General features: G+C 48.2%; 2 protein-coding genes across 42 annotated transcripts in view; one reads left to right on the top strand and one right to left on the bottom strand.

Annotated features, from left to right (window-relative positions):
- Positions 1–1,330: 1,330 nt before the first annotated feature.
- On the top strand, positions 1,331–25,284 carry PRKAB1 (protein kinase AMP-activated non-catalytic subunit beta 1). 31 transcript variants are annotated; one of them, XR_012325153.1, is made up of 12 exons: positions 1,331–1,775; positions 4,318–4,481; positions 5,671–5,764; positions 6,026–6,140; positions 8,209–8,342; positions 9,853–9,921; positions 11,735–13,632; positions 14,133–14,304; positions 15,406–15,498; positions 17,019–19,997; positions 20,087–21,428; positions 22,614–25,284. XR_012325153.1 is itself a non-coding variant. In XM_004317458.4 (7 exons), exons 1-7 carry the CDS (start codon positions 1,617–1,619, stop codon positions 10,247–10,249), a joined length of 813 nt encoding a protein of 270 aa, XP_004317506.1. In that variant the 5' UTR covers positions 1,340–1,616; the 3' UTR covers positions 10,250–11,527. The 31 variants fall into 31 exon arrangements, 1 of the variants encoding a protein (XP_004317506.1); XR_012325163.1 differs by having other exon boundaries at positions 11,735–14,304; positions 18,756–18,780; positions 19,906–19,997; XR_012325160.1 differs by having other exon boundaries at positions 11,735–14,304; positions 18,756–18,780; positions 19,788–19,997.
- CIT (citron rho-interacting serine/threonine kinase) overlaps positions 17,475–25,359 on the bottom strand; it is a 170,611-nt gene continuing 162,726 nt past the window's right edge. For 6 of the 11 annotated variants that reach the window (XM_073790086.1, XM_073790088.1, XM_073790089.1 and 3 more), the window contains one exon: positions 17,475–21,046. In XM_073790086.1, coding sequence (XP_073646187.1) covers positions 20,659–21,046 — 388 coding nt within the window. In that variant the 3' untranslated portion in view covers positions 17,475–20,658. The remainder of the gene's footprint in view (positions 21,047–25,359) is intronic. The other 5 variants (XM_073790090.1, XM_033836909.2, XM_033836910.2 and 2 more) reach the window with 1 other exon arrangement.

Below are 25,359 nucleotides of genomic sequence, written 5' to 3'. Positions count from 1 at the left end.
TTTTTAAAAGTTGCTCATTATTCTATAAAATGAATGTATTTAATTCATTTAGCCATTCTCCTACTGACAAACTTCTTAGGATTCTGCAGTTTTCCATTTCCTTATTTCATCAAATCTAAGATTCCATTGATTGTAAGATGCACCGTTTCAGAGATTAAAATGTGAAATAAAATGTGCATCTTACAATTAATGTATTATGGCATTAGAAACAATGCTGCAACTGAACATTGCATATAATTTTCACATGTGTATTTCTGTAGACATTTTCTAGAAGTAAATTTGTGCACCAAAATGAAGGTGCATTTTTAAAAATTTTATAGATACTGCCAAATTCCCCATATCTTAATCATCTGTGTCTCCCATTTACGTCACACGATGTCTGGCATTATGTAGGTACTAAATAAATGTTTGTTCAGTGGACAAAATGCATGACCAGGCCCAGCAAATGCAAAGCATTTTGGCATACTCGCATGCAAACACACAGGCCACTACCACACACACCACCACCAACAAAAATCCTAACAGTGACCAACAAGGAGATTAGAATATTTTAGCACCACATGTGTACACACTTCTTGCTGAAGCACTGGCCACAGTAAATGACAAACGCTAATAAATGCATTTTATGCAGAATTATGTGTTCGAAGTGATTTTAAAATAGCTTGCAAAGTTACCTGTCAAAAGGCTGTGCACTCAATTTTTTGAAAATACACGAATAATTCCAGCATTTTACAACCCCCCAAGCTACTAGACGTGAGAAGTTTCCAGAGAGTTTAATGGTCTGTCATTTTCTCAAACACCTGCAAGACTGTCTGCATAAGAATCACCTGGAGTGCTTATTAAACTGCAGACCCCACGCCAGAGCTTTGGAATCATAATTTCTGGGGATTAGGGGCAGGTGAATCTGCATTTTAAACAGGCACTCCACGTGATTCTAAGGCACTCAAAGGCGTGAAAGCTAGCGCATTAAAGGGCTTTAAGGAGTCTTAATTAGATTTGCCCTTTAGAACGACCCCTTTGGCTGTAAAGTGTAGAATCAACTGGAAGTGGGCAAAAGTAACCGAGATAACTAACACCATAGCTCATCCCAGAGCGAGGAGGGCGGCCCAGATGGCCTGCGCGCTTCTGCGTCCCCTGCTGGCCCTCAGCAGCCACGTCCTGGACCGGCCGGAGCGGCCAACTGCGACTGCGCCCTCCGGAGCCCGCCGGGACCATCTGGGTGCTTGCCAACGCGCTGACCTGGACCGGAAGCGGAAGTGAGGTCAAGTTCGCCTCGCGCGCTTCTCCCGCCGCAACCACTCCCAACCCTGTGGGTTGGGTCGCTTTGCGCAAGTGTCGGAAGCGGAAGTTGTTAAGACGTGGGGGAGTTCTTGGGAGAGAGTCGAGTTTTCCTAGCGCTCGGTGTGTTCGGTCTGCGGCGGCCAGAGCAGCAGGTAAAGCGCATTTGTGAGACCTCGGCAGCCCTGCTACCCGGCCCAAGCCGGATCCCGACCCCGTATCCTAGCCTGAGGGGTGTGGTGCACGGTGCTCCGACTCCTTCCTAGGGTCCTGGTGGAGGTACCGGGAGTCACTTGTTCCTCCCTTGGAGTGAGGCCCCCTGTCCGGCTACCTCCGCCATGGGCAACACGAGCAGCGAGCGCGCTGCGCTGGACCGGCAGGGCGGCCACAAGACGCCCCGAGGGGACAGCTCGGGGGGCTCCAAGGATGGGGACAGGCCCAAGATCCTGATGGACAGCCCCGAGGACGCTGACCTCTTCCACTCCGAGGAAATCAAGGTAATGGGGGTGTGGGAATCTGATTCCCCTTGACTAATGTTGAAATCTCCTAGAGCCTTCCCCTCGTATCCCCTCTAATCATCAGAAGTGGGAGAATCCTCTTAGCAGCTCAGGAACCTGTGTCTAATTACCGATATGAGAAAGTCACCCTGAGGGAGGAGGAATTCACTTCGTTTAACATCATTAAGGAAGAGGCAGCTCTGAGACAGGTTCAAATTCTTAATTAATTAAGATCGTGGCTCTAGCAGTAATTGAGTCCCAGTCTCTGCTTTTCTCTTAGGTATGATTAATTTCACAGCTCTGAGAAATCTTCCACCACCTTTACGCAGACTGGCGCTTTTTGTAATAGTTTTGCAGTTAACTTTCAGTTTTGGAGATAAACCAGAACATGTGTAAGGTGAACGTAGAGTCGAACAGCTGACTGCAGCTGCCAGAGGTCTTTAGTTCTGCTGAAAAGTTGTGTTTCACCCTTTAGAGCAAGCATAGAAAAGTAATTTGACTTCCGGAGGTCAGTGAGTAAGTGAAACATCAGTCTGAAGGAGGCAGCCAGCTGCTCGGCTTCTCTCTCCTATTGTTTATATATGACTTAATATTTTAAACAGGCCAAAGCAAACATTTTTGCAGGCCAGATTTGGCCGTCCTGCTGCGGTCTGCTTTAACTCATTAAAAACTCTAAAGACAGGTTCTCCATTCCTGCTTCAGCCACTTTTCCTGCTAACCACCTGCTGTGGTCAGTTTCTAGGGGCAGAGCCCGGTCCAAGAATACTTAGTGATTCTGCCAGCTGATACGTATGTGGTATATCCTAAAGAAATGAACAACTAAATACTTAAAGGGCACTGCAACAAGTAGGTTTAGGAAAGATGACAAGCACCTCTTCCCCCTCCGACACACATTCTGTTAGTATCTAGTTGCCTATTAATCATCATTGCCCATTAGGCTAATTGGCAACTCATCCCAGCTGTACTCATTTTCCCTCAGATGCTGGCTTGGGTGATCGCATTATTATCTTATATCCTCACCTGAATCTTGGCTTTGAGGCTAACCTATAAAGAGTCTGCCTTTTTTTTTTTTTTTGGGTGGTGCGCGGGCCTCTCACTGCTGTGGCCTCTCCCACTGCCGTGGCCTCTCCCGTTGCGGAGCACAGGCTCCGGACGCGCAGGCTCAGCGGCCATCGCTCACGGGCCCAGCTGCTCCGTGGCATGTGGGATCTTCCCGGACCGGGGCACGAACCCGCGTCCCCTGCATCAGCAGGCGGACCCTCAACCACTGCGCCACCAGGGAAACCCCTAAAGAGTCTGCTTTTACTTGGCCCTCCAGCCTGTGATTTCATCTTGCTTTCTTAATTCGTTGCATTCCTGAAGCTGTGTGCAAAGTGAACTTTGGAATCCTGTTTATCCAATGATTTGACATCTCTTCCCCTAGAAATAATTTTGGCCCAAGGGCAGCCATTTAAGATACCCTAAGAATCAAGCTACTTTCTTTAAGAAATATTCTTTTGTTTTAAAACTCTTATAAGAAATGTTTAGCATACAGATGATCTGTAGAGAATGATTTAAATAATTTCCATTATCATTTCCACAGAAGTTACTGAAATGATGTAGCAGACACACTGGATTGAATGCTCGGATACAAAAAACAAGTCGTGAATTCTTTTAACTACACTTGCTCACCATTTTGCCTGTGGCTAGTTATCACACCCTCAGTGGAAAGAGATTCCAGTCTGTTGTTCTTTAATCTGTAAATTTTGTTAAAGGTCACAGAAATGCAGGTATCTTTTAAATGAGCTCAGGTCAGTATTTGAATTGAAGGTGCTCGAAACCTGCTCCAGACCTTTTAAGAGTCTATCACAGCCTAGAACTCCTGCTCTTTGGCTTCTGACCAGGAAAAATGTAAGAGATCCAAAACCACACCCAGAGTCAGATGTGTTTTTTGTCTCTCGTCCCGGAACACCTCCTTTATACAGCGCTGCCCACATAAGAAGTTACTGTTTACCGTAATGAACATCAGTCTTTGTCTTATCTTTTTCTCCCTGGTGCCTGGACAGCACTCAGTGATTAGCTTTTGCCTTCCTCAGCACCTGGGCTTGCCAGTTTTCAAGTTGACAGCTCTGGAATTGTCCCTAGTAATTTTTCATGTACTTCAAATCTTGCTTAATTAAGGGAGGAGAATGACATTTATTAAGCTAATCTCAAATTCATTCACTGCCTTCTTGCAAGTGAGCTTTATAACTTCTAGAATTTTGACGACGACCTCCTAAATAACAGCAGTAACAGTAGCTAATAATTACGAAGCGCCTACTCTGGGTCCGACATTATGCAGAGCTTTCTACATGGGCTGTCTTGTCTCACTCAGCCTGCACAATAACCTTAAGAAATAGGTGCTTTTATCATCTCCATTTTGCAAGTGAGTTAACGAGCTGGAATATGAACCTGGGTAGCGACAGCTGCGTCTTTAGAATGAATTGTCAGTATGAGGGTAATTGTCTCTTGCAGGGAGCTCACTAATGGCTTCCTGTTCCTGAGTCAAGCGCTCTGCTTCCAGGCTCCGGAGAAGGAGGAGTTCCTGGCCTGGCAGCACGATCTGGAAGTGAACGACAAAGCTCCTGCCCAGGCTCGGCCAACTGTGTTTCGATGGACGGGGGGCGGAAAGGAAGTTTACTTATCTGGGTCCTTCAACAATTGGAGTAAACTTCCCCTCACGAGAAGGTAATCGCCTGGGTGTGTTCATCGACTTGTCTTAACCCAGGGCTACTCTGGTTACTCCTGTGGGTGAATAGAAGAGGATGTTTTTATAAAGTTGACGCTGAATGGAAAAATAGTTGTGCTTAATTATTCACAGGATTCAAATCTCACACACCAAGGAGTCGTGCTAGGTTTAGAGCACACTTAGAAGAAAACGTTGCACAGTTATGAGCATTTCCGTTTCACAGACACCTTGCACTTCAGATATTCTAGCTTTGCGTCTGTTCAGCAGGACTGTTTTCAGAAAGAGAACTCTATTCCTAGCGCCGTGGACAGAGCGGGATTTGAGTCCTTGTTGGCTGAGCTGAGCCTCTGTGTTCCTCTCTGTGAGAAGGGAACGTTGGACCAGATGATCTCCGAGCTTCCTTCTAACTTGGACTCTGTATCACTTTTGTTTGAAAGGTACACATTATGTAGGCGCCATTAGCACGACTATAGCCAAACACTTGCTCAGACACCCTAGCATGGACGGCTGTCTCAGATTGTCAGTGGAAAAGCATCTTCACGAGTAAGTCCTCTTGATGAAACAAAGGAAGAAATCGTGCCCTGCTGGGCCAGGGCTGGTTCTTGATAAGGAGCTGCCTGCTTTTCCAGGGGTCCAGTTGGTGTAGGAGGGAGCCACTCAGCCCAGTTACAAGGCATGCTAGTCGGAAGAACAAAACAATCAAATGAGAGAGGTTCCGTGGAACCCTTTTCTTTAGTAGTTATACGAGTTGCTTTAGGGAACTGTTGGTACATCCTGTGAAATTGATCCCCTGTCCTGAGCTAGGCAAGCTAGCAAAGGGTAAAACTTGGCGGGCGGCTTGCTGTTTATCTTGTGCTGCCATCCTCCTTGGCATCCAGGCTGCCAGGTGTTATTTTGCACACAAGTTGAGGACGAATGACTGTTCGTTGACCTTTTGATGGTAGGAATGTGGACTCCTGGTGTTTGAGCAAAGCGAGTTTTCCAGGAAACCTCTTACGATGCCGCTTCCTGGTAGCCTTTCTAGATTGAGATCATTTATTGTCTAAATTGGTGAAAAATGTTTATTTCTCGTGCAGCTGAACCCTTGATTTTACGTGGAAGTTTTGTTTTGTTCCGTGGCTGGTTTTGCAAGTCAGCTAAGAGGGCAGCCCACCCCGCTAACATCGTCTGCTTCCCTTTTTCTTGCAGCCACAATAACTTTGTAGCCATCCTGGACCTGCCGGAAGGAGAGCATCAGTACAAGTTCTTCGTGGATGGTCAGTGGACACACGACCCTTCTGAGGTACCCTTCCTCCCGCCCTTGGTCCTCTGGCCGCCCCCACAATCCAGACAAGTTGCCAGGTCCCTTTGTCCTGCTGGTCGAAGTCCCTGTGCATGGCCGAGCTAGATAGCAGCGCTCCTTGTCGGCCTACTGGCATCCTTGACGGAGATGAGCAGGTGGGCCAGCCAGGAGATGAGACCTTCCAGCAGGGCTGCTGGATCCTCTAAAGACACCTCTAGAGACTGTCCACATTGTGATTTCTGCCTGTCTGTCTCTTCCCAGCCGATAGTGACCAGCCAGCTTGGCACAGTAAACAACATCATTCAAGTGAAGAAAACTGACTTTGAAGTATTTGATGCTTTAATGGTGGATTCCCAAAAGTGCTCCGACGTGTCTGGTATGAGCAGTTATTTTTACCACGTGTGTGCCGGTGGGGGCTGTATAGATTAGAAATACCTTGTTTCTCTTGCCTCTCGCTCTTGAGTGGGAGCCGCCCAATCGGTGGGTGTCCGTATCTCCCCAAAGAGCCACAAAACTAATTCCTAACTCTGTGTCAGGTCAGGTTGCTAAAATCTAGCTCTGAGGGACCCGTAAGTCACTTTTTGGGTCATCTCCAGGATTCCATAGGTCTGCTTGGCCACAGAGAGCAGACACTGGAAACGGAACCAGAGCTTGGTCTTGTGCCAAGGCAGGCCCAAGAGGCCCTAGAGAGTTGCATCAGGTCGGTGAGGGGCCAGCACTGGGGAAGCCAGCCTGCTCGGGGCACCTGGAGAGTTTCAGCCCGACAGGTGATAAACTGACCCCTCAGTGACCTTGGCATCATTTGCGTGGTCCATGAGCACCTTGTCAGAATCCCTTCTTGGCGGGGGTAAGGCTCACCACAGAACAGGCTACACAGCACAACCTGCTCAGTATGGTCCTAGTAAAACTCTCCCATCTTCCAAGAGTCATCCGATCATCGAACTTTCAGTAAATTGCCTTGCATCCAAACCCACAGGAAGAAACTGCTTGGAAACAGTATGTGCTACGCAGGGAGAAGGGTGCGTTGGCATGGACAGTGTTCACACCAGCTGCACTGCCCCTTCTTGCAGGGCCTCAAACCATCCCAGGACCCCTATGGGAAGCAGTGAAGGTTCCCCGGGACTGTGCCTGACCATCTAGGAAAACGGGTTCAGTTCACAGGATGATTCTTCATTGTCGCCTGCCTGGGCCTGGAGGTCCTGCCCCCAGGATCTCTTAACTCTTTATCAGCTCAGAACTCACACTGGCAGGTGGACCAGGTGGCTCGCAAGTCATGTTATTGAGCAGGAATTGGAAATCCAAAAATAGCATTCTCTGCTCTGGATAGCTAACTGGTCTTTTAGAGAAGTCATTTCTGTTTTATTCAGACAGGTGGGAATTGGGGGGTGGGGGAAATGCCCAGATAGCCCTTACTTGCTGATAAGTGAAATTTTACGCCACAGTCCAAAGCTTTTAGTCTAGATTGTGCAGCAGAGGTTGCCTGGGGAAAGGAGGCTGACCCCTCACTGCTGGGAAACCAACTTCAGGCTCTCCATACTCTTCTCATACGTAGACACTCCCTTTCTCAAAATACATATTGACTCCTAAAGGCTCAGTTTTCTGCACTGAATGCCTTTCTCAGTTTCCTGCTGTGGTAGGGCTGGGTTGTGTGAAGGGAGTCTGTCCCCTAGAGAATGACGTGGAAGGAATTGGCGGAGCCAAGCCATCTCAGCTTTACGGGGACAGCACGAGTCTCTGCGGCCAGACACATCCCAGGTGTCCTTTGGATCACAGCTCAGTCCCCGCCAGCTGGCCAGATGTCACTGAGTGAGCAGCTTTGAAGCTTACGGAGCACTGCACTTCTAGAAGCTTCTTACTATATCTGTATAACGGGGAAACTCCAGCATGAGTTTAAGAGGAACCGGAGAGCGCTGGAGGCAGAGAGCCTCTAGAGGTCAGGTCTTCAACTTCTCGTTGTTTTAGTTTTGAAACGCGCCGGCGCCTCTGTGTGAACAGGCTGCTTTATCTTCGCTTTTATTCTGGCTGCTGGCGCGCCTCACTTGGGCCCAGCCGCATAAGCCTCACTGGAAGCCTTGAGCTTCTGTGCTGTTCTTGCCAGCCCGGCCTGCAGCAAGGAGGCCGCATCGGCCTGCGGTGGCTGTAGGGTCAGGTCACTGTGAGCAGCTTCCCACGACTCGGTCCCAGACTCACTGCTTTGCCACGACTGCTGTCTGCCACCAGAGCGTCAGAATTCACTACTTGAGTTTTATGCCTGTCACTCAAATTCCAGAAGTGTTTTCTCATTGCCTCTGCTCTTCCCCCTTGGGGCCAGTATATCCTTCAAGAGAATATAAATCTGTACTGAGGGAACAGGAGACATGGAAAACTAAATGTCACCACAAATTGAGACTATTCCCAGGACTCCTAATTTTCCAAGTAAATGTCCTGTCACCATCTCCCAACAGAGCTGTCCAGTTCCCCACCAGGACCCTACCATCAGGAGCCTTACGTCTGGAAACCAGAGGAGCGGTTTAAAGCACCACCCATCCTCCCGCCACATCTTCTCCAGGTCATCCTGAACAAGGACACAGGGATTTCTGTGAGTAACCAGACATCTGCCCAGACCGTCCTCCACGGTCACGTTCAGCTGCTCCCTTCGGTGCACATCTTGCAAGGCAGCTCGTGAAAATGTTCAATGTCACCCATCGGTGTTAACTGCCGGGGTCCCCCTCTGACGTGGGAACGGGCTACTCACAAGATGTTCCCAGAGTGGGCCTCCCCATCCCACAAAGCCTTTCTGAGCCCTTCCTCTTGTGTTCCACTCCCACCTCAAATTTCAGGACAAAATACATAACCGCCTCTTCTCAGTAAGCTGCATGGTGGAATTCCTCCTCTGGCCCCCAGATTTTAGAATCTTGTTTGTTTGTTTTGCCGCGCTCGGAATGTGGGATCTTAGTTCCCCAACCAGGGATCGAACCCACACCCACTGCAGTGGAAGCGCGAAGTCTTAACCACTGAACTGCCAGGGAAGTTCCAGAATCTAGTTTTAATCCCCAAATTGCTTTTAGAAACCTCAGGGCTCATGGATCAAAATTTGGGGTATGTGGGTAACACGCATTGCCTCTGGGAAATTGATATTACTTATAAAAAGAAGTGTGCTTCCTGCTGAATCCTGAAGAGCACCCCATTATTCCCCACGTTTGATTTTCCATCCTGTTTGACCTGAGCTGCCTGGTTCCCCGGCTCTGGACTGCAGCGTAGCCATAATTCTTGGGAGTCCAGGTGTTCTTCAGCCTTGTCCAGGCCACCACCTAACAGGCAGACGCTCCAGGGTGATCAGGTAACTGCTGCTGCTCTAGACGCCACACAGAAGTGGGTGCACGTGTGCTGAGCAGGGGGCTGGAGGTGTACACGTGCAGGCATCCCCGCAGCAGTCACGGCGTGTCCCCCAGGGACTCGCTGTTCTTGGGGCCGCCCCGCCCCAAGCACACATCTGACAGCTGAGCCGGCTTTTACTGGATGCTTTTTCTGTTTTGAATTAGCATTTATAAAATTGGGGAGTGTACGTTGGGGGAAAAATAAAGAAAAACCTGGATTTCTGGCTTCTCTGAAAAAATAGGAAGGTGTGGCAACATTGCCTCGTATGTGAGCTCTTACGGAGTCAGAGCGCCTCTCCCCTCCCCCAGTCATCCAGTGCATTCTTCAGGCTCCCCGTCTGAGTCTCAGAGACATGAGTTTGCAACACACTGCTCAGGAGCGTTGAGTATTGATCATTTCTTCCCGCTTTTTCTAAAAGCCCCTTCACTGCACGGCTTTCTTCCTGCCCCTCCTCCAAAGAGAGGACAGAGCCACGGCCCACAATCTAGATGAAGCCTGGCCAGAGATGCACACCAGTGCGCCCAGCAGACCCCGAGAGCGCCCCTTAGTTGGAGCACCAGGCATGACCCCTCGCCCACCCAGTCATCGTGCACAAGCCCTTTCACTGCCTGACAAGGAAGAAAGGGGCCTGAGAGCCTGCCTCCTTCCCTCTGAAATCCAGTGCCGTGAAACACGGGAGAATCTTGATTTCCAAATCTGAAGTGCACACGTCTGCTTTTGCTCCCCCGCAGTGTGATCCAGCTTTGCTTCCTGAGCCCAACCATGTCATGCTGAACCACCTCTATGCACTTTCCATTAAGGTAAGGACGTGTTTGTTACTTACTGTGTTTCTCCAAGTGTGCTCTGAGGCCCCCTAGCGACGGCACTACCTGCAGTATCGATACTTACCTGAAGGGCGGCTTCCGGGACCTGACCCAGACCCGTAGGCTCCTCTTCCGAAGGGAGGCCCAGGAACCTGCTTTACTCAGGCCTCCTGATGATTCTCACGCTCCCTAAACTTTGAGCCTCCTGACTTAGTCCTGCCTTTGGTGATTTCCGCCTCTTCCTCAGGACGGAGTGATGGTGCTCAGCGCGACCCACCGGTACAAGAAAAAATACGTCACCACCTTGTTATACAAGCCCATATGAAGAGCTGGGGCCAGCCGTGGGCCCCAGGGGGCAGTGTGCACCACCGGGCTCCACGCGTGCATGCTTTTCACTAGACAGGATGGACTGTAAATTTCCCATTTCACGCTCTTTAGAAGACATTTCGTACCCGCTCGACTCCTACTTGAAGGTTTGTTCCAGACACAGCAGCTCCTGGAGCGCCTCGGTCTGTAACAGTCCTCTTAGCACCCGGTGGCTGTGAGCCCTGGGGCTCATCAAGGCTGAGGGGGGAGAGGGAGCAGACGGTCTGCACCCCACACCACGGTGCAGGTCTAAATTTACATCCTCTGAACTGGTCACGGAGACTTTTCTTAAGCCAAAAAGGAACCCGAGCCACTTTGCTGGTGGAAATCCGGGAAGCAGGTACCGAGGCCGCACAGAATTTCTCATCTTGTGTGTGTGTCTTGACTTGTCCCTGCTGAGGCCTGGCTGTGGACCTAACGGCGAGTATGGTACTGGTCTCTGCCTGTCCTCTGAATTCAGAGCAATAGATCGTCTTCCATTCCCTGCTCCAGGGAGGCATAATTTCTATAGAAATTAGAACCTGTCTAATTTCCAGATGAAGTTTTACAATTCTTTCTTACACTTATGTGCACTAAGTATTTTTTTTTAACCAGAGGTGGCTGACTGTACAGCCTTAGGGCAATTTTTAAATCACCCCAACTAGACTATAGATCATGTGACCTGTGCTGAGCAATAATCTGTTCTCAGAACAGACTTGGAAAACCATGGCCAGATATCTCCGTTAAGCTGGAGGATCCTGCGGACTGACCACCGCTAGCTGGAAGGTTGTCCAGCTTTTTATTCGATTCGTAATGAGGTGACAGTGTTAGCACGCAAATTTTGGAGAGGCACCCTACCCTAGCCTGTGCCACCTTGCTTGGGACCTCTGGTCCCTCCTTAGCAAAGAAGGCTGTAGCAATTGCTGTTGCTTCTTCTGGAAGGAAATTAGAACTTAGCCTTCTGAATTTGTGTGAGGAAATCATCCTTTGGACCAAAGCGAACCTCTCCACACGGCTTGGAGATGCCGGAGACATGCCCGTTAGCAAGGTTCCTGTCCCCAGGTCGGTGGAAGCTGTCGTCCTGCGCTTTGTTCCTGCTGGGAGACGGAGGAACCATATCCCTGGTGTCTCATATTTATTTGGCGAACCTGGGTCTGGGATACCCTTTTTTGTTACTGTTTCCAAAACACTGAATTACTGTCACCTTGATGTACAGGTTTCAATAAAGCTTTGTAAAGATAACAGACGTGCACTTGGAGGAAGGTTTGATTTCGTGCAGTCATTTGGAGAAGAGACTGGAGCTCTCCCCGAGCTTTATTCAGTGCAGTGCTTTTCAGTCTTTTTCCCGCCTTGGCACACATTGAAAATGGTACCATCCTTGTGGCACTCTGGGGTGAGTGGACGGGGCAGCTCGGCTCCCTCTCGGGCTGAGGGCCTTTCTCTGACCCACCTATTCCGCACGCAGATTAGAAGGCCGTTAAGAGGCTGTAAAATCGAGCCCCATGGAACCGCTCGACCACAGGGGAAGCCGAGGAAAAGCAGCAGTGAAGGCCCCGGCTTGCGCAAGTTGGCAGCATCCCCGCTCCGAGGTCCTGCTGCTTCTTGCTCATTGACAAGCACCACAGGGGAGCCTGGGATCATGACGCCCTCTTGGAAGACACCAGGATGTTCTGGAGTCAGCTGTTCTCACCAGCTAAAAGGGCCTCTGTCCCTTCTACCAAAAAGATGGAAGGTTACAGTGTCCCTTTAGTAATAAGCCTTTTCTTCCCAGGCATCAGGAAATGTAAATAAATTTGGGAGAAAGGGGAACCCCTTAGGTCATCTGGTCCACTTGAGGTGGAGAAAGCTTAGAAGGCATTCCTAGCTGGGTAATTAGCCATCTCACTCTGAAAACCCAAGTGATGTGGGAACCCTAGATGTAGGGATTGGAGGGATTATTTAAGTAGACTAAGGAAATACATAAAAATCCTCTATCCAAAACTGAATCAAAACTTTTTTCTATTTTTTAAAAATTATCGAAGTATAGTTGATTTTACAGTATTGTGTTAGGTTCAGGTCTACAGCATAGTGAGTCACTGTTTTTTGTAGCTTGTGTGTCATTGTAGGTTATTATAAGATACTGGGTATGATTCCCTGTACTATGCAGTAAATCCCTGTTGCTTATCTATTTTATGTATAGTAGTTTATATCTGTTAATCCTGTGCCCCTAATTTGTCCCTCCCCTCCCTTTCCCCTTTGGTAACCATAATTTTATTTTCTGTATCTGTCTGTTTCTGTTTTGTGTATACATTTGTATTATTTTTAGATTCCACAGATGAGTGATAGCGTATAGTATTTATGTTCTCTGACTTAATTTCACTAAGCATAATATTTTCTAGGTCCATCCACGGTGCTGCAAATGACATTTATTTTTATGGCTGAGTAATATTCCTGTGTGTGTGTGTGTGTGTGTGTGTGTGTGTGTGTGTGTATGTGTATGTGTATACACACCACATCTTAAGTCAGTCGTCTGTTGATGGACACCTGGGTTGCTTTCATGTCTTGGCTATTGTAAGTAGGGCTGCTGTGAACATGGGGTACGTGTATCTTTTCAAATTAGTGTTTTCATTTTTTTCTGGGTATATACCCAGGAGTGGAATTGCTGGATCATGTGGTAGTTCTATTCTTAGGTGTTTTTGAGGAGCCTCCATACTGTTCTCCACAGTGGCTGCACCAATTTACCTTCCCACCAGCCGTGCAGGAGGGTTCCTTTTGTTCCACACCCTCTCTAGCATTTGTTATTTGTAGACTTTGATGATAGCCAGTCTGACCTGTGTGAGGTATTACCTCATTGTGGTTTGGATTTGCATTTCTCTGATAATTAGCGATGTTGAGCATCTTTGCTTGTGTCATCTTTGGAAAAAATGTCTGTTCAAGTCCTCTGCCTAGTTTTTGATTGGGTTGTTTGTTTTTTTGGTATTGGGTTGTATGAGTTGTTTGTATATTTTGGAAATTAACTCCTTGTTGGTTGCATCATTTGCAAATATTTTCTCCCATTTTGTAGGTTGTCTTTTCATTTTGTTGATGGTTTCCTTTGCTGGGCAAAAAGTTTAAGTTTAATGAGGTCCCATTTGTTTATTTTTGCTTTTATTTCTTTTGCCTTGGGAGACTGAAAATACTGCTGTGATTTATGTCAGCGTGTCCCGCCTGTGTTCTCTCCTAGGAGTTTTACGGTGTCATGTCTTACATGGGTCTTTAAGCCATTTTGAGTTTATTTTTGTGGATCAAATATTTTTGAAGTATAATTGAAAATACATAGCTAAGCTCAAAAGTATAAAAGGGATATATTGAAGTACCAGAATTGAAGAAACCGTTGCTGTGTTGGTGAGCTGTGAGCGTGGCCCCTGGCCCCATGGTGGAGACTCAGAGGGTGGGGTGGGGGGGTAGGACCCAGTCATAGGCCTCCAGGACCAGGGTTTGACACCCTCGCCTGGATAGGAAGCCCGCTTCATGAGTTGGCCCAGAAAAGCACTGCCTTTTCTGTAAGAGGAGTTAGAGAATCTGGCTGCTGGCCTGAGTCAGGGCTCAGAGGGAGTCATCAGCCCCAGGCTGCAGGGGGAAACATCATGTTGGAAAATCTCACCTGCAGATCAGCTCTGCTCACAAAGTTCAGATAAAGCCAAGCCAAAAATCCAGTGTAAAAACTAATTTGGAGCCAGAAAACCCAGTAAGAGTCCTCTGCAGCCCTGGGGCCACGGGGGACTCCCAGGGCAGTAACTGCTAGGGTGGGGAAATGTAGCCAAAACCACAGAACCCTGGGATGTGGGTGTCAGCATTCTCCACAGCTGTTCGTGTGTCTAAAAGGCTTCATTTTCTTTAAAAAGCAACACAAAAGGAAGTCCCCCGTGGTCCAGAAGACTGCTAACAGACCTAGGTGAGAGTCTCTATACCCAAGAAGCTAAAAGTAATGGAGAGTATTTCATGGATATGGAACAGGAGACCCTGTTTGGTCCAAATCACAGGAGCAAAGCCACACTGAGGTGTCCTATGACCCAGGTAATGCTTTCTCTATTATGGGTGAGGACTGGTTACATGGTTGGTTAAAGTGTAACTGAAATTGCTTTTGAATGAAGATATTTTTTTCCTCCAGAAATGTATATACAAATGAATTTATGGAGCCAAAGGTAAGGTCTTTAAATTACTAGTGGGTAAAGTAGTATTATTGCAAGGTAAACAACCATATGTCAGCATATTGAAACCAAAGATCAAAGGACCCAGGCAAGGTCTTTTCCTTCCCTCTGGTCAAAGCCTGGCTTCATGTTAGAGTTGGCCGTTCCCCCCCCACCATCCGCTGTCCCGGAGTGTGGACACTGGCCTGAGATTAGGGATGTCATCCAGTTCAGTGCCTGAGTAGCTGTGTGACCTTGGGCAAATCACATGACCTCTCTTAGCCCAGTTTCCTCTCCTGAAAAATGGAAGGGGTTGGATTAGCACTAAATGATTCCTAGGGCTCCTTTCATTTCACATTGGGAGCCACAAAGCTTTTACACCATGAATGGGATATGGCCACAGACAGGAAGTCAAGGGCCAGAAAAGAAAAAGTGCCACTGTAAGCTCAGTTAGGAAACCTCCAAGATGCCAAGGGCCAAGATGGGAAAACACAGAACACCAAAGTGATGCCATGCATGGCTAAGGTCAGAGACTCAACCATTTTAGGGAAAAGCAACATTTCATTTTGGTTAACTCAGTTACTTCTAGATGAGCATGATTTCATTTCTGAGCGTGAACTCAATTCTCCTGATACGTGACCCTCCACCAGTGTTTACAAACAGTTTGAGTGCACTGATGAAGACCCAAGTCTCTGGGCCACTCAACCCTCCATCCAGCTTTTTAGCACCTCACCTGATCAGCAAATTAGTAGAGAAAAGAAGCTAGAGCCTTCTACCCTGGGATGCCAATTATAATTGTCTTCAGGAGAAAACAGTAAGCTACAAACGTATGTACAGGTCATTCCAGTTAATTGTAAAAACATCGACAAGGGCCTTCCTAAGAGTGACCACTGCTGTGAGTCAGACCCCTGGAGAACCAGTGCTCTGCCTCTGGGATCAGCCACTGAGCTCAGCTCCCACAACTGCCTCGTCTTTTTTTGTCCTAAAGACAGCCAGAGGGCCTGAGCCTGGGTGAGGATGCCAGCCTTCTTTACCTGCCAGGAGTGCATTCACCCATTTCATCTGCAAGACTCAACAGCAGGTGAGAACAAGAGACAGCTCCAGTTGTGTGTACCCTGGATCGACTTTATTTTCCCTTTTTGTGGTTCTCTGAAAGGACAGGCTGAGTTGTGTATAGCAGTAAAGTCATTTCCAGAGTTCTTCACCTCTAACGACCCCTCCAGGGCAAACAGGAGTTCCGTTAATCATTGACAGACTCGGGAGAAAGCCAGGCCATCTGTGCAGTTCCAGGTGTCCACGGCCCTGCCCTCCCGGCTTCGGAAGATAAAAGCCTCAGCGTTTGACTAGGCGACTGATGGAACATTTCTCATATAAACACTGTGCCTAGAGCCACGTCTCCATGCTTTTGGCATCATGAGCAATATTTAAACTGCCAAGAAAGAAATCGGACTGGAACAGGCCGAGCTTCCTCAGCCTCAGCACAATTGACACTTGGGGCCTGGTAGCTTTTTGTGGAGGGTGGGCACGTGGGCCACCCTGTGCCTTGCAGGGTGTTTAGCAGCAGCCCTGGCCTCTACCCATTGGGTGCCAGTAGTACCATCAGTTGTGACAACCAAAAATGTCTCCAGATATTGTCAAGTGTCCTCAAGGGAAGGGAGCCAAGCCACCCCTAGTTTAGAACCACTGGAGCAGGCCAGTCTGTTGTATTGTGAGACCAGAAGCTTAGCTGGTCCCACCCCTGTGGGCCTAGCATTATTGCTTTAGACTTAAACCTGCATGAATATTTTCCAAAGCAAATCACGTTCAAGAGGCCCAATTCTGAAGACAAACTAGCTGGTCGGTCCTGTTAAGCACATCATCCCTTTTTGGCCTAAGTCTCCAAATCCTAATTTCAGTTATGAATTTGCTTTGCAAGCTGCTGCTTCAGTCTCGTGAAAATTAAGTTGTAAGAGCAGAAAATGTGATGGCTAATTTTGTGCATAAGAGGTAGGGATAGCAGCATGGACGGCTGGGCCTCAGTTTATGGTGTGGCTGAGTAATTTGTTGTTTCTTTGAGGTCCTTGCTTAGGGTCCAGAGAACCTTTCTGGCACATTCCTCTCGGAACCAAACCACATTTACTTATGCTTTTGAAGTGTTACGTGGCTGCCAAGATTCCTCAGGACAGTAACTGAGGCGGTATTCAGTGGACTTTTTCTAATTTTATAAGGAAAGAAAGGTTCCAACATTTGACTTGTTCATCTTCCAAATTATTTTCTTTCTTAGAGTTGGCAGATTTTTATCCCCAGCGGTAAAAGAGAAAGGAGGAACAGAATAGAATCGCAAGTACGACTCCTGTCACAGGGCAAGTCGGCTGCGACCCTGCAAGTCAGAATTTGACTGTGGTCAGATTACTTCATTGGAAAATAAAAATTGAAAGCAACAGGAACCATGAGAAAATTACCATTTGCCAAAACCAGTGTTTGTCTAGCTCAACAAAGTTTATACTGACAAAACTAAAGCATCTTAGAAAAATTTACCTTGCAGACTACAAAAATTCATTTAGTTAAGAAGACAAGTGTCTACATTTTAAATTACCTTGATCTCCGAATTCCTCCTTCCAGAAATCTACATCATTAAAACCGGTGGCGTTATCCTAATGGATGAGAGGAATTGAAAGGTGGCCTGTTTTTTTGGTTGGTTTGTTATGAACTGCATTATAGGAGAGCTGGGTAGTCCATTCTCCAGTAATCCTTTCAAAGTGGCCTGACTGCCGTGAGGAGCCTTCCAGTTCTGCAGTCCTATAAAGTGACCTTAACAGCCAGTTCATGGTTCATTGGAAGGAATGACCAAACTTCGACAACATTGCACTTCTGGAAGAGAACGTCGCTGGTCTCTTGATTCCAGGAGAGCAGCTTGCTCTAAGCCCTGTGTGGCTCTCCACCCCTCACCCCCAGAAGAAGCCTCCCCTGAAAGGAAGGATGGTCCCAATGCCACGCTCCCAAGCTTAGGCTGACAGTGGCGATACTTTGGGTTTTTATGGGCTCCCTTAAGAAAAGAAGAGGTCTTGCACTAAGGCAAACATTTTAGATCATTGCTTTATTTGACTATTTGTTCAACAGAGTTCATTCCTCTCAAGGTGGATCTTGAACCGTTCCTTGTGATCTTTTCCTCGTTCTGAATAAAAAAGGTAATGAAGAAAAAGCCTGTACTTTTGGACCTAGAATCTTATTTATGCTAGTAAGCTTTGACTGCGGTTTCGTGTTACGATATTTCCTGCTGGCATCTCCGTAGTCACACGGAGCTCCCCGCACTCCAGTGAAGATGGCTGTCCACAACTACCACCGTTGAAACCAAAAGTAAGAGTTGAAAAATGCACCTTTTACAATAAAAAAGTAGAAACCAATTCAATTTCCTTTTTTTTTTTTTACGAATATAAAGTTTCTTGTAAATATGTACAGTCTTTGAGCTAGTTCTATAGCAGGAAGCATTTCACAAATGAGACACACGATATACACTTTGAGGGCTAAGAAGCCCATTTCTCGTGGAGATCCTACATGAGATGCCAAGACTGAAACACCAATTTCCAGTGACCTCTCCAAATACTTGTGGACCAAGAGACAGAAACTTCAGCAAACATTCAGTCAGATCTGCCCTGGAGAAGGGAGGGGATGCAGTGTGACCCCAAAGACGAAGCAACACATAGAACACGACAGCATGACACTGGCCAAGGATGCGACAACGTGGAGGAAGGGCCGTGGGCGTTTCAAACAAGAAAGCACTTCGGTTAAGAGACGAGCAGGAAGGAGCTGGGACTCAGGCCAGGTTGCAATCTGGAAAGTGAGCTGAACCGTGGACACGGGGGTTAAAACGCGGTCACGTTCGCCAGCTGCGGTGGGAACAGGTCTACCTGTCAGCTTACCTAGGATGTGCCCTGGTGGTTTGAGGTGTGGAGAAGCAAGAGAGGCCTGGTGGGAGATTAAAGGCAGAAATAAGGCCGCTAGTTAGCTTGCCAACTGCGAAGCCTCTAGTTGGTTCTTTACCGGTTGCCAGGAACCTCGCACCGCCGGAGGGGAGAGAGAAACTGGGTGAGCCGCACGGCACCTAAGGAGGGCTTCCCCGCCCGGCTGGGATGGGAGAGTTGAGCTGCGGCTTCCTTCTCGAACTTCCTGGTCTTAGTCTAGCCCTAGGGAGAGGCTCGTCTGGGAAGCCACAGTTTTCATGGGGTAGAACCTGGTGGACTGTGTGTGAGCAGAGTTGTCCGCGCGGGCGTCGGCAGGGAGGTGTGGAAGTGTGAGGTGTGGTTTGCTGAAATCCTTCTCTGGTCGTAAGGCTTGAGCGTTTGGTTTTTGTTTGTTCAGTGCTACAGACTGCAGCTTGTGGCCGGTGAGTTGGCAAGTCCCAGAGGGTGTCGGTTCGGCGGGAGCTGTGGGATGGAACTAGTGCATTGGCAGAGCAACCCAAGGGGGCAGCCAGGTCGGGGGGCAGCGCATGCAGTGAACCGCCATGCAGAACTCCTGGGGCGCTCTTCCCAGCCCGGGGAGCCAGGGAGAGTGCGCCATCAGGACAGGAGGTGAGTGCCCCCGGCCCCCTCCTGGACCCCCATTGGTGCCGGGCTCAGAGCAAGTCTGTTGCATGCTTTCCTGGCCAGAGCTACATGGCAAGTGGAGACAGCAGGCCGGTGGGTGACGCTGAGGGGCAGGGAGGGAAGAGCTCCTCGTGGCCCCTTGGCCCCAAGTCACTGCCTGTGAGCCGGGCCCGATGGCCTCCGTACATTCGCAGCTGGTGAGAGGGGAAGTCGTCAAGGCCATCAAAGGCAATGAGAACGGTAAACATTTGGCTAAGATGTCACCCTGGGTAAGACAGGGCCATCTGTGAGGATGGACTGGAAGGAGAGTGGACCTAGGTGAGCGTGGGAGGTTAGCCAGTGGCAGGGGCTCTTCTACGATACATGTTGGTAGTAAAGACCTGATTGTGTGACCTGCTACAAATGACTACAACAGGAAATACGGTGCTATTCAAATCTATTAAGAAGTCTGTTGTCTTTAAAAAATAAATAAATAAAAATAAAACAGGAAAACAAAAACCCAACCAACCCTAGGATCTTAAAGTAGCTATTAGGATTCTAACCACATCGTAGTTAGCCCCCGGTTGGTTTCCTGTGATGAACGGGTACAGGCTAGAGCTAGGTACAAAAGTTTATGAATGCTTTGAAAGAGTAACAAAGTGCAAAGAGGGTAGACTGCAGGAGGGTGCCGGCAGCTCCCAGGAGCCCCACGCCCCTCCTGGCTGCAGGGTGTCCGTGCTGAGGCGGGTCTGGGTCCAGCTGCGCCGTGGGCACTGGGGTCCCCCCTTCAGCAGCGTTCCATAGTGCGGTTGGTGTTTTCCTGCAGTTCAAGAGGAGTTGGGTTTTCTGGCTGAGATTTATACTGAAGACTGGTCCCAGACCTAGGAGGAGGAGGGGGTTTTGCCATCAGAGGTCCGAAATCGCTGTGCTCACTTTGAAAACAGGAAGCCTAGACTGGGGTGTGCAGGAGCACGAGGCCTCGCCTTCCTGCCGTGAGCCGAGCTTGCGGAACTCACCGCGGAGTCCCCAACACTACGTAAGTACTTCTGTTATGCACCCCATTTTATCCATAAATCAGAGGAGATAAGGAAAAGCATTTAAACGGCTTTTCCCCCCTCCCTGTAGCGGCAGGGGTGCCAACAGTGAGCTGCGGATGGCAGCAGGAGAGTGCAATCCAGAAAACTGGCCCCTGGAACTGGCTGGCCTGCTGAGGAGACACCATGCTCTGGAGCCTCCCCGTGCACTTGGGGGGCCCCTAGTCTTCGGCACATCCCTCCATCTTCTCAGTTGCTAACCTAAAAATTACAAGGTAATAAATACATGCACGTGATTTAAAAATTTTGAAAGGTTTGGAGTTCTTCTAGAAGGCAACCACTGTTACCAGTTCGGTGTAGCCTTCCAGAGAAACTGTTGATGTATATGTGTTTGAAAGAGTAAGGCATCAAACCTTTTGAATAGCATGTTATCATATCACCTGTGTTTAAGAAGGGTGACTACACATCTGTATTTGTTTGTATGCAGAGAGGCGTGACTACACATCTGTATTTGTTTGTATGCAGAGAGGCTCTCTAGAAACTGCGCGCTGGCTGCCTCCGGAAAGGGAACGCCATAGCCCTGGCAGCTGTTACGGTTTGAGGCGCACACATTATCCATCTGTGCAGCAGGAAGCCCCTTCTTAAGACGTTCTCTTCCTAAGCTTAAGTCCCGCAGACTCCGAAGTACAGTAGCGGCGCCCCTTCCCTACAACAGTGGCCCCTCGGGGATGAGGAGGGCACCTCACTCACCTTGTTGACCTGGGACAGCGGGGTCCTCACGGCTCCCACGGGCAGCCGGCCCCTGCTGCCGTCCTCAAACAGCCTCCCAGGGGAGCGCTCCCTGCGCGTGCTGAGCATGCGGCCGGGGGACTTCTCCCGCTCCAGGGGGCGGCCCGGAGACTTGTCCCTGCGCAGCTCCGTCCGCCCCTCGCGGTAGCGGTGGGGCGTGCCGGGCTCTCGCGGGTGGCTGGGGCCTTCAGGGGGCGCCGGGCTGGAGGCCACGCGCTTAGTGATGTGCTCGTTGTACGTCGGCGGGCCTCGCTTGTTGGGGCTGTGATAATGGGAGAGGAAGGTGGGGAGCTGAGCCGTCACAACCCAACGGGGCAGCTTCCTCCTCCTCTGAGCCACCCTGTGCCCCCATCTCACCACGCGTTATTAGAAGAAGACCCCACCGGGAATTCTTCGAGACGCTTATATCGACAGTGAGGCCAGGGAAAGAAGGCAGCGGTGACAGCAGAGGGGACTCAGGCTGCCCGGTCTCGACACAGGCTTTCTGCTGAGCGCCCACAGCGTGTCGGGCCCTGTGCTAAGCTCTTCAGGTACCTTAACTCGCCAGATCACCCTAACAGCAGCTCTGCAAGCTAGGAACGGCCGTGACCCCCGTCGTACAGACAAGCAGCTGGAGACACAGAGAGGCTGCGATCCCAGTGCAGGTCAGTGCGACGTCGTACTCCCCATGTTCTAACCCCGCTGACCCTAGTATTTTCCAGAGCCTAGAGGGTGCAGAAGGAAGTCTTCCGTGAGGGGTTAAGCCTGTACTCATCGCTGTCAAGCTGCCAAAGCTGCCCCACTCCTGGGCCTTTGTTGGGTCACCTCTCCTTCCAAGTGGCTTTCCAGGAGTCTTTGGGGCATCCGACACCAGAGGTGTAGGGATCGGGCCTGATATAATTAGGAGACTGAGGAGGGCAGACGAAAACAGTAGAGCTGGCTCAGAAAATGTCTGAACAATTTGTATGACCACTCTAACCCTCCACCCTGGGTATGTCAGATGAAGATCTGACCAGACACGGCCCTAACCACCTCTCTGAAGCAGCAAGATCCAGAAACACAGGCAGACAGGACTGACAGCCTTCGGCGTCGGTTCCTTCCCACCCCTGACGAGCAGCCAAGGTACTCAGGCCCTTGTTATCTGAGCATAATTAGTGCGGGGAAAAGGCAGACTATTATTTCACAGAGAAGGTTGCTTGAAGACATCTGATTGATTGGGGCTTTATCTTGGAAAAGTAGAAGTAGAAATCAGGGAAATATATTTTAACCTAGATATTTTTAAATCTAAATTACAACTGGTTACATGCTAAGAATGAACCAAGGATGAATCCCACACTGATTTATTCTGCTCTAATTTTCTCAACAAAATTCTGTGCTAACATGCTGGGTGACATCCTTCACCAGCAGTGTTGTAATTTTTGCAGCAAAATCGTAAAGTCGTTTGTTAAATATTAGTGCCACTGGTTTTCCCAGAGGCCTCTCTTAATCCTTGATATTTAAATCCTTCGCCTTTGGAAGGGACCAAACTTGTTTTTTTAATTATTGGTCTAACTGTAAGGAATCTTTTGTCAATGCCCATAATGGAAAGCAACTGAGCAGCGAAGACACTGCCCCAGTGGGGGAGAGGAGACTCTAGAGCAAGTTTGAGGGCCAAATCCAGACAGACGCCTGCTTTTAAGTTTTACTGGAGCATGGCCAGCAAATTTGAAAATATTTACTATCTGGACCTTTACAGGAAAAGTGTGCCAGTTCCTTCTCTACGGTAAAATAGATTGGTGGACAGAGCAGAATAACTGTCTTAAATGGTCAGTCCATTATAAATAATTTCATTCTCTTGTTTCCCTATGCAGCTCAAAATGTGGAAATTCCAACAACCCACGCTCAGAAAGCCAGAACTTTCTTGTGTGTGCAGCAGTAAAATTTGAGATAAACCTTGATTTCAAGATGTCGAAATCTGAGCTATCTTCATCTCTTGTCCTGTGGCTTTGTGATATAGAAGACAATAAAAGAAATTTCCAGTAAGAGTATCTGATTTGTAATGGAAGAGAAATTATAAAGCATGTCAGGGGCCCATCGTAAAGCAAGCTCACTGCCCAGAGGAAGAAAAGTGGCTCAAGGAAGGCCATTCGAGAAGTCAGCCTAGGTTGATGGGCTAAAGGAAAACACTCGTCATTCTGGGCGGAGCAGGCCATTTTCCATCTCCAAATCCCTTAATAACCAATGCTCTACCTGCAAAGAGTTACATTTCCTGCTCTGCTAAACAGACCTGGGGGCAGTGCAGCCTGCAGTGAATCACATTCTCCCAAGCTGGCCTTCTCCATTCTGGACCTGCCCAAAGCAGACAGCAGCAAAAAGACGGTTTTATAAGCCGAGAGGCAACTAAAGGAAACTGCTGGTTCTCCAGACATGCCCGGCAGCAGCAGGAACAGCAGCAGCATTATTTCTGCCCCTTGTTCACAGGAACTAGAACCATTTTCCACGACAGAGGAAGTTAACTCCTTACAGAGACACCATATCATCTCAAAAGGAAGGTGCCTGGCCATCTAACTAACTAGTGAGGCAGTGGAGAAAAGAAGAAAAATCTAATTACAGTACTTGGGTTGGCTCTTGGCATGACTGACTTGGAAACTAAATAAAATCTAGACATTGTCAGGAGAGGACTACAGCCCTTTGAGCAGTCTCTCCTGAGGCACGATCAAGCCACAAAGAGTGAGAAGCAGCTGCTTATTCAGCACTTCTGGTTTTCCAGCAAGTTCCTGGGACTAAAATCACACTGACCAAACATTTCTGACCAACACTTACATTTCAACAAAAGAAACAGACACTAGTCGTCAGGACATAGTCTCAGAACATTAAATTGACGACTCTCTTTTCTAAGATCTAAGCAGCATTTCATAACATTAAAGGTGGTTCCTCCACCAAACTGAGTCCCTTGAGAATAAAAACCACCTTGTCTTCAGCTGTGTAGCCCCAGACATTGTGTGTGGCACATGGTAGGGGGTCCACCTAACTCTCTATAATAGGGTAGACATGTGGGGTTTGTAAACCAGTCCACAAAATTAAAACCCTAGGTCAATTAAATATTCCCCTGGGTTAAATAAGCTCATCTCCTTTGTGGACCAGGATCTTAAAATTACACATCTCAAACCTACACATCGAACCGAATCTGGCTCCGAGCCCTGGGTGTCAAGACAAAGCCAGTTCCACTTCCACACACTGCTGGTGGGATAACTAAAGGGTACAGCCCCTAAGGAGGAAAACTCACCATCTATCAAAACTACCAACGCCCATCAATTTCTTTTCTAGGAATTCATCCTCCAGGTAGATTCCTAAGCATGCAAAATGAATGTACAAAGTCATTTACTACAGCAACAGACTGGAAACAACCCAAACATCCAGTGATAAAGGAGCAGTTAAATAAGGTACAGGCAGGTGAACGAATGCTATGCAGGTGTAAAAAAAAAAAAAAGAATGAAGAAATACTTCGGATACTGACGTGGAGCAATCTCTAAGACACAGAAGAGTGTGCACAGTATGCTCTCGCCTGTATTGAGAAGAAGGGGAAGAGCACTTCCAGAATGGCCGAGCAAGGACTCCCAAAAACCTGTTTCTCCATAGAAACAACAAGAACACTGGCAAAATTGTCAAAATCAACTTTTTGGAACTCTGGAAATTAACCAAAGTCTTGCAACAATTCAGAGAGTGTTTATGCAAGAAAATGTGCAATATTCACCACCCCTGTCTCCCCAGATCCGCAGTAGTTTTGAAAGCAACAGCCTTGTAACCAGCTGTGAAAACCAGCACCCTGGTAACCACTGGAGGGAGTACATTAGGACTGGAGCTTCCCAAAAGCCCCAGCCTTGGAAAACTGTCACTATCTGACCTATCTGGCTCCTCCCTGGAAAAAGACCATCCTCAGGGCTTGTTTTTAATTGAGCTGATTCAGGTCTTCCTCTCTAGAAATGCCCTATCTCTAGACGTTTACCAAAAAAAAAAAAAAAAAAAAAACCAATGGCTACTGTTTAACATGGCAAATGCCTGAGGCAGTAAGACCAGTTGGGAAAAACAAGAGGCCAGCTACACACTCAAAAGGAAGTCCTGCATGTTCCTGGGGATCTGTAAGGCCAGACACACACAGGTAAGCCTGTCACATACCCAGGAAGAACCTTCCAAGGCCTCGTCTGTCAGCCACAGCTGACTGAGTACTGCAGGTGTGCCCCAGCACAAATACACACAGTCGCTCAGCAAAGGGTGGGTTCAGTGATTTAAGGAAATCTCTTTCCAGTCATTCAGCTGACCACCCCTAACCAAGCAAAACTTCAACGGCTGCACATAACAAAGGACACCGACTACAGATTTAGTACCAGAGACACTAAACCAATAGCGACAACAACACACCCAGGGAGGGGAAGGGGGAGCCGATTTGCCACGTTGTATTATTTGAAATGTTCAGTTTTCAACAAGAAAAAACTTACAAGACATTCCAAGCAAGAGTAAATAAATAAAGTATATAGCCCATACTCAAGGCCTCATTTCTTCTTTTACCAAGGGGGGCAGTAAAAATTTTCCTGATGCTTATAAAGGACTCATTTCAGT

Source organism: Tursiops truncatus, chromosome 13 (assembly GCF_011762595.2).
Source record: "Tursiops truncatus isolate mTurTru1 chromosome 13, mTurTru1.mat.Y, whole genome shotgun sequence".
Lineage (NCBI taxonomy): Eukaryota > Metazoa > Chordata > Mammalia > Artiodactyla > Delphinidae > Tursiops > Tursiops truncatus.
Note: the sequence above shows the minus strand (reverse complement) of the source record. Positions and strands in the feature narration are given on the sequence as shown.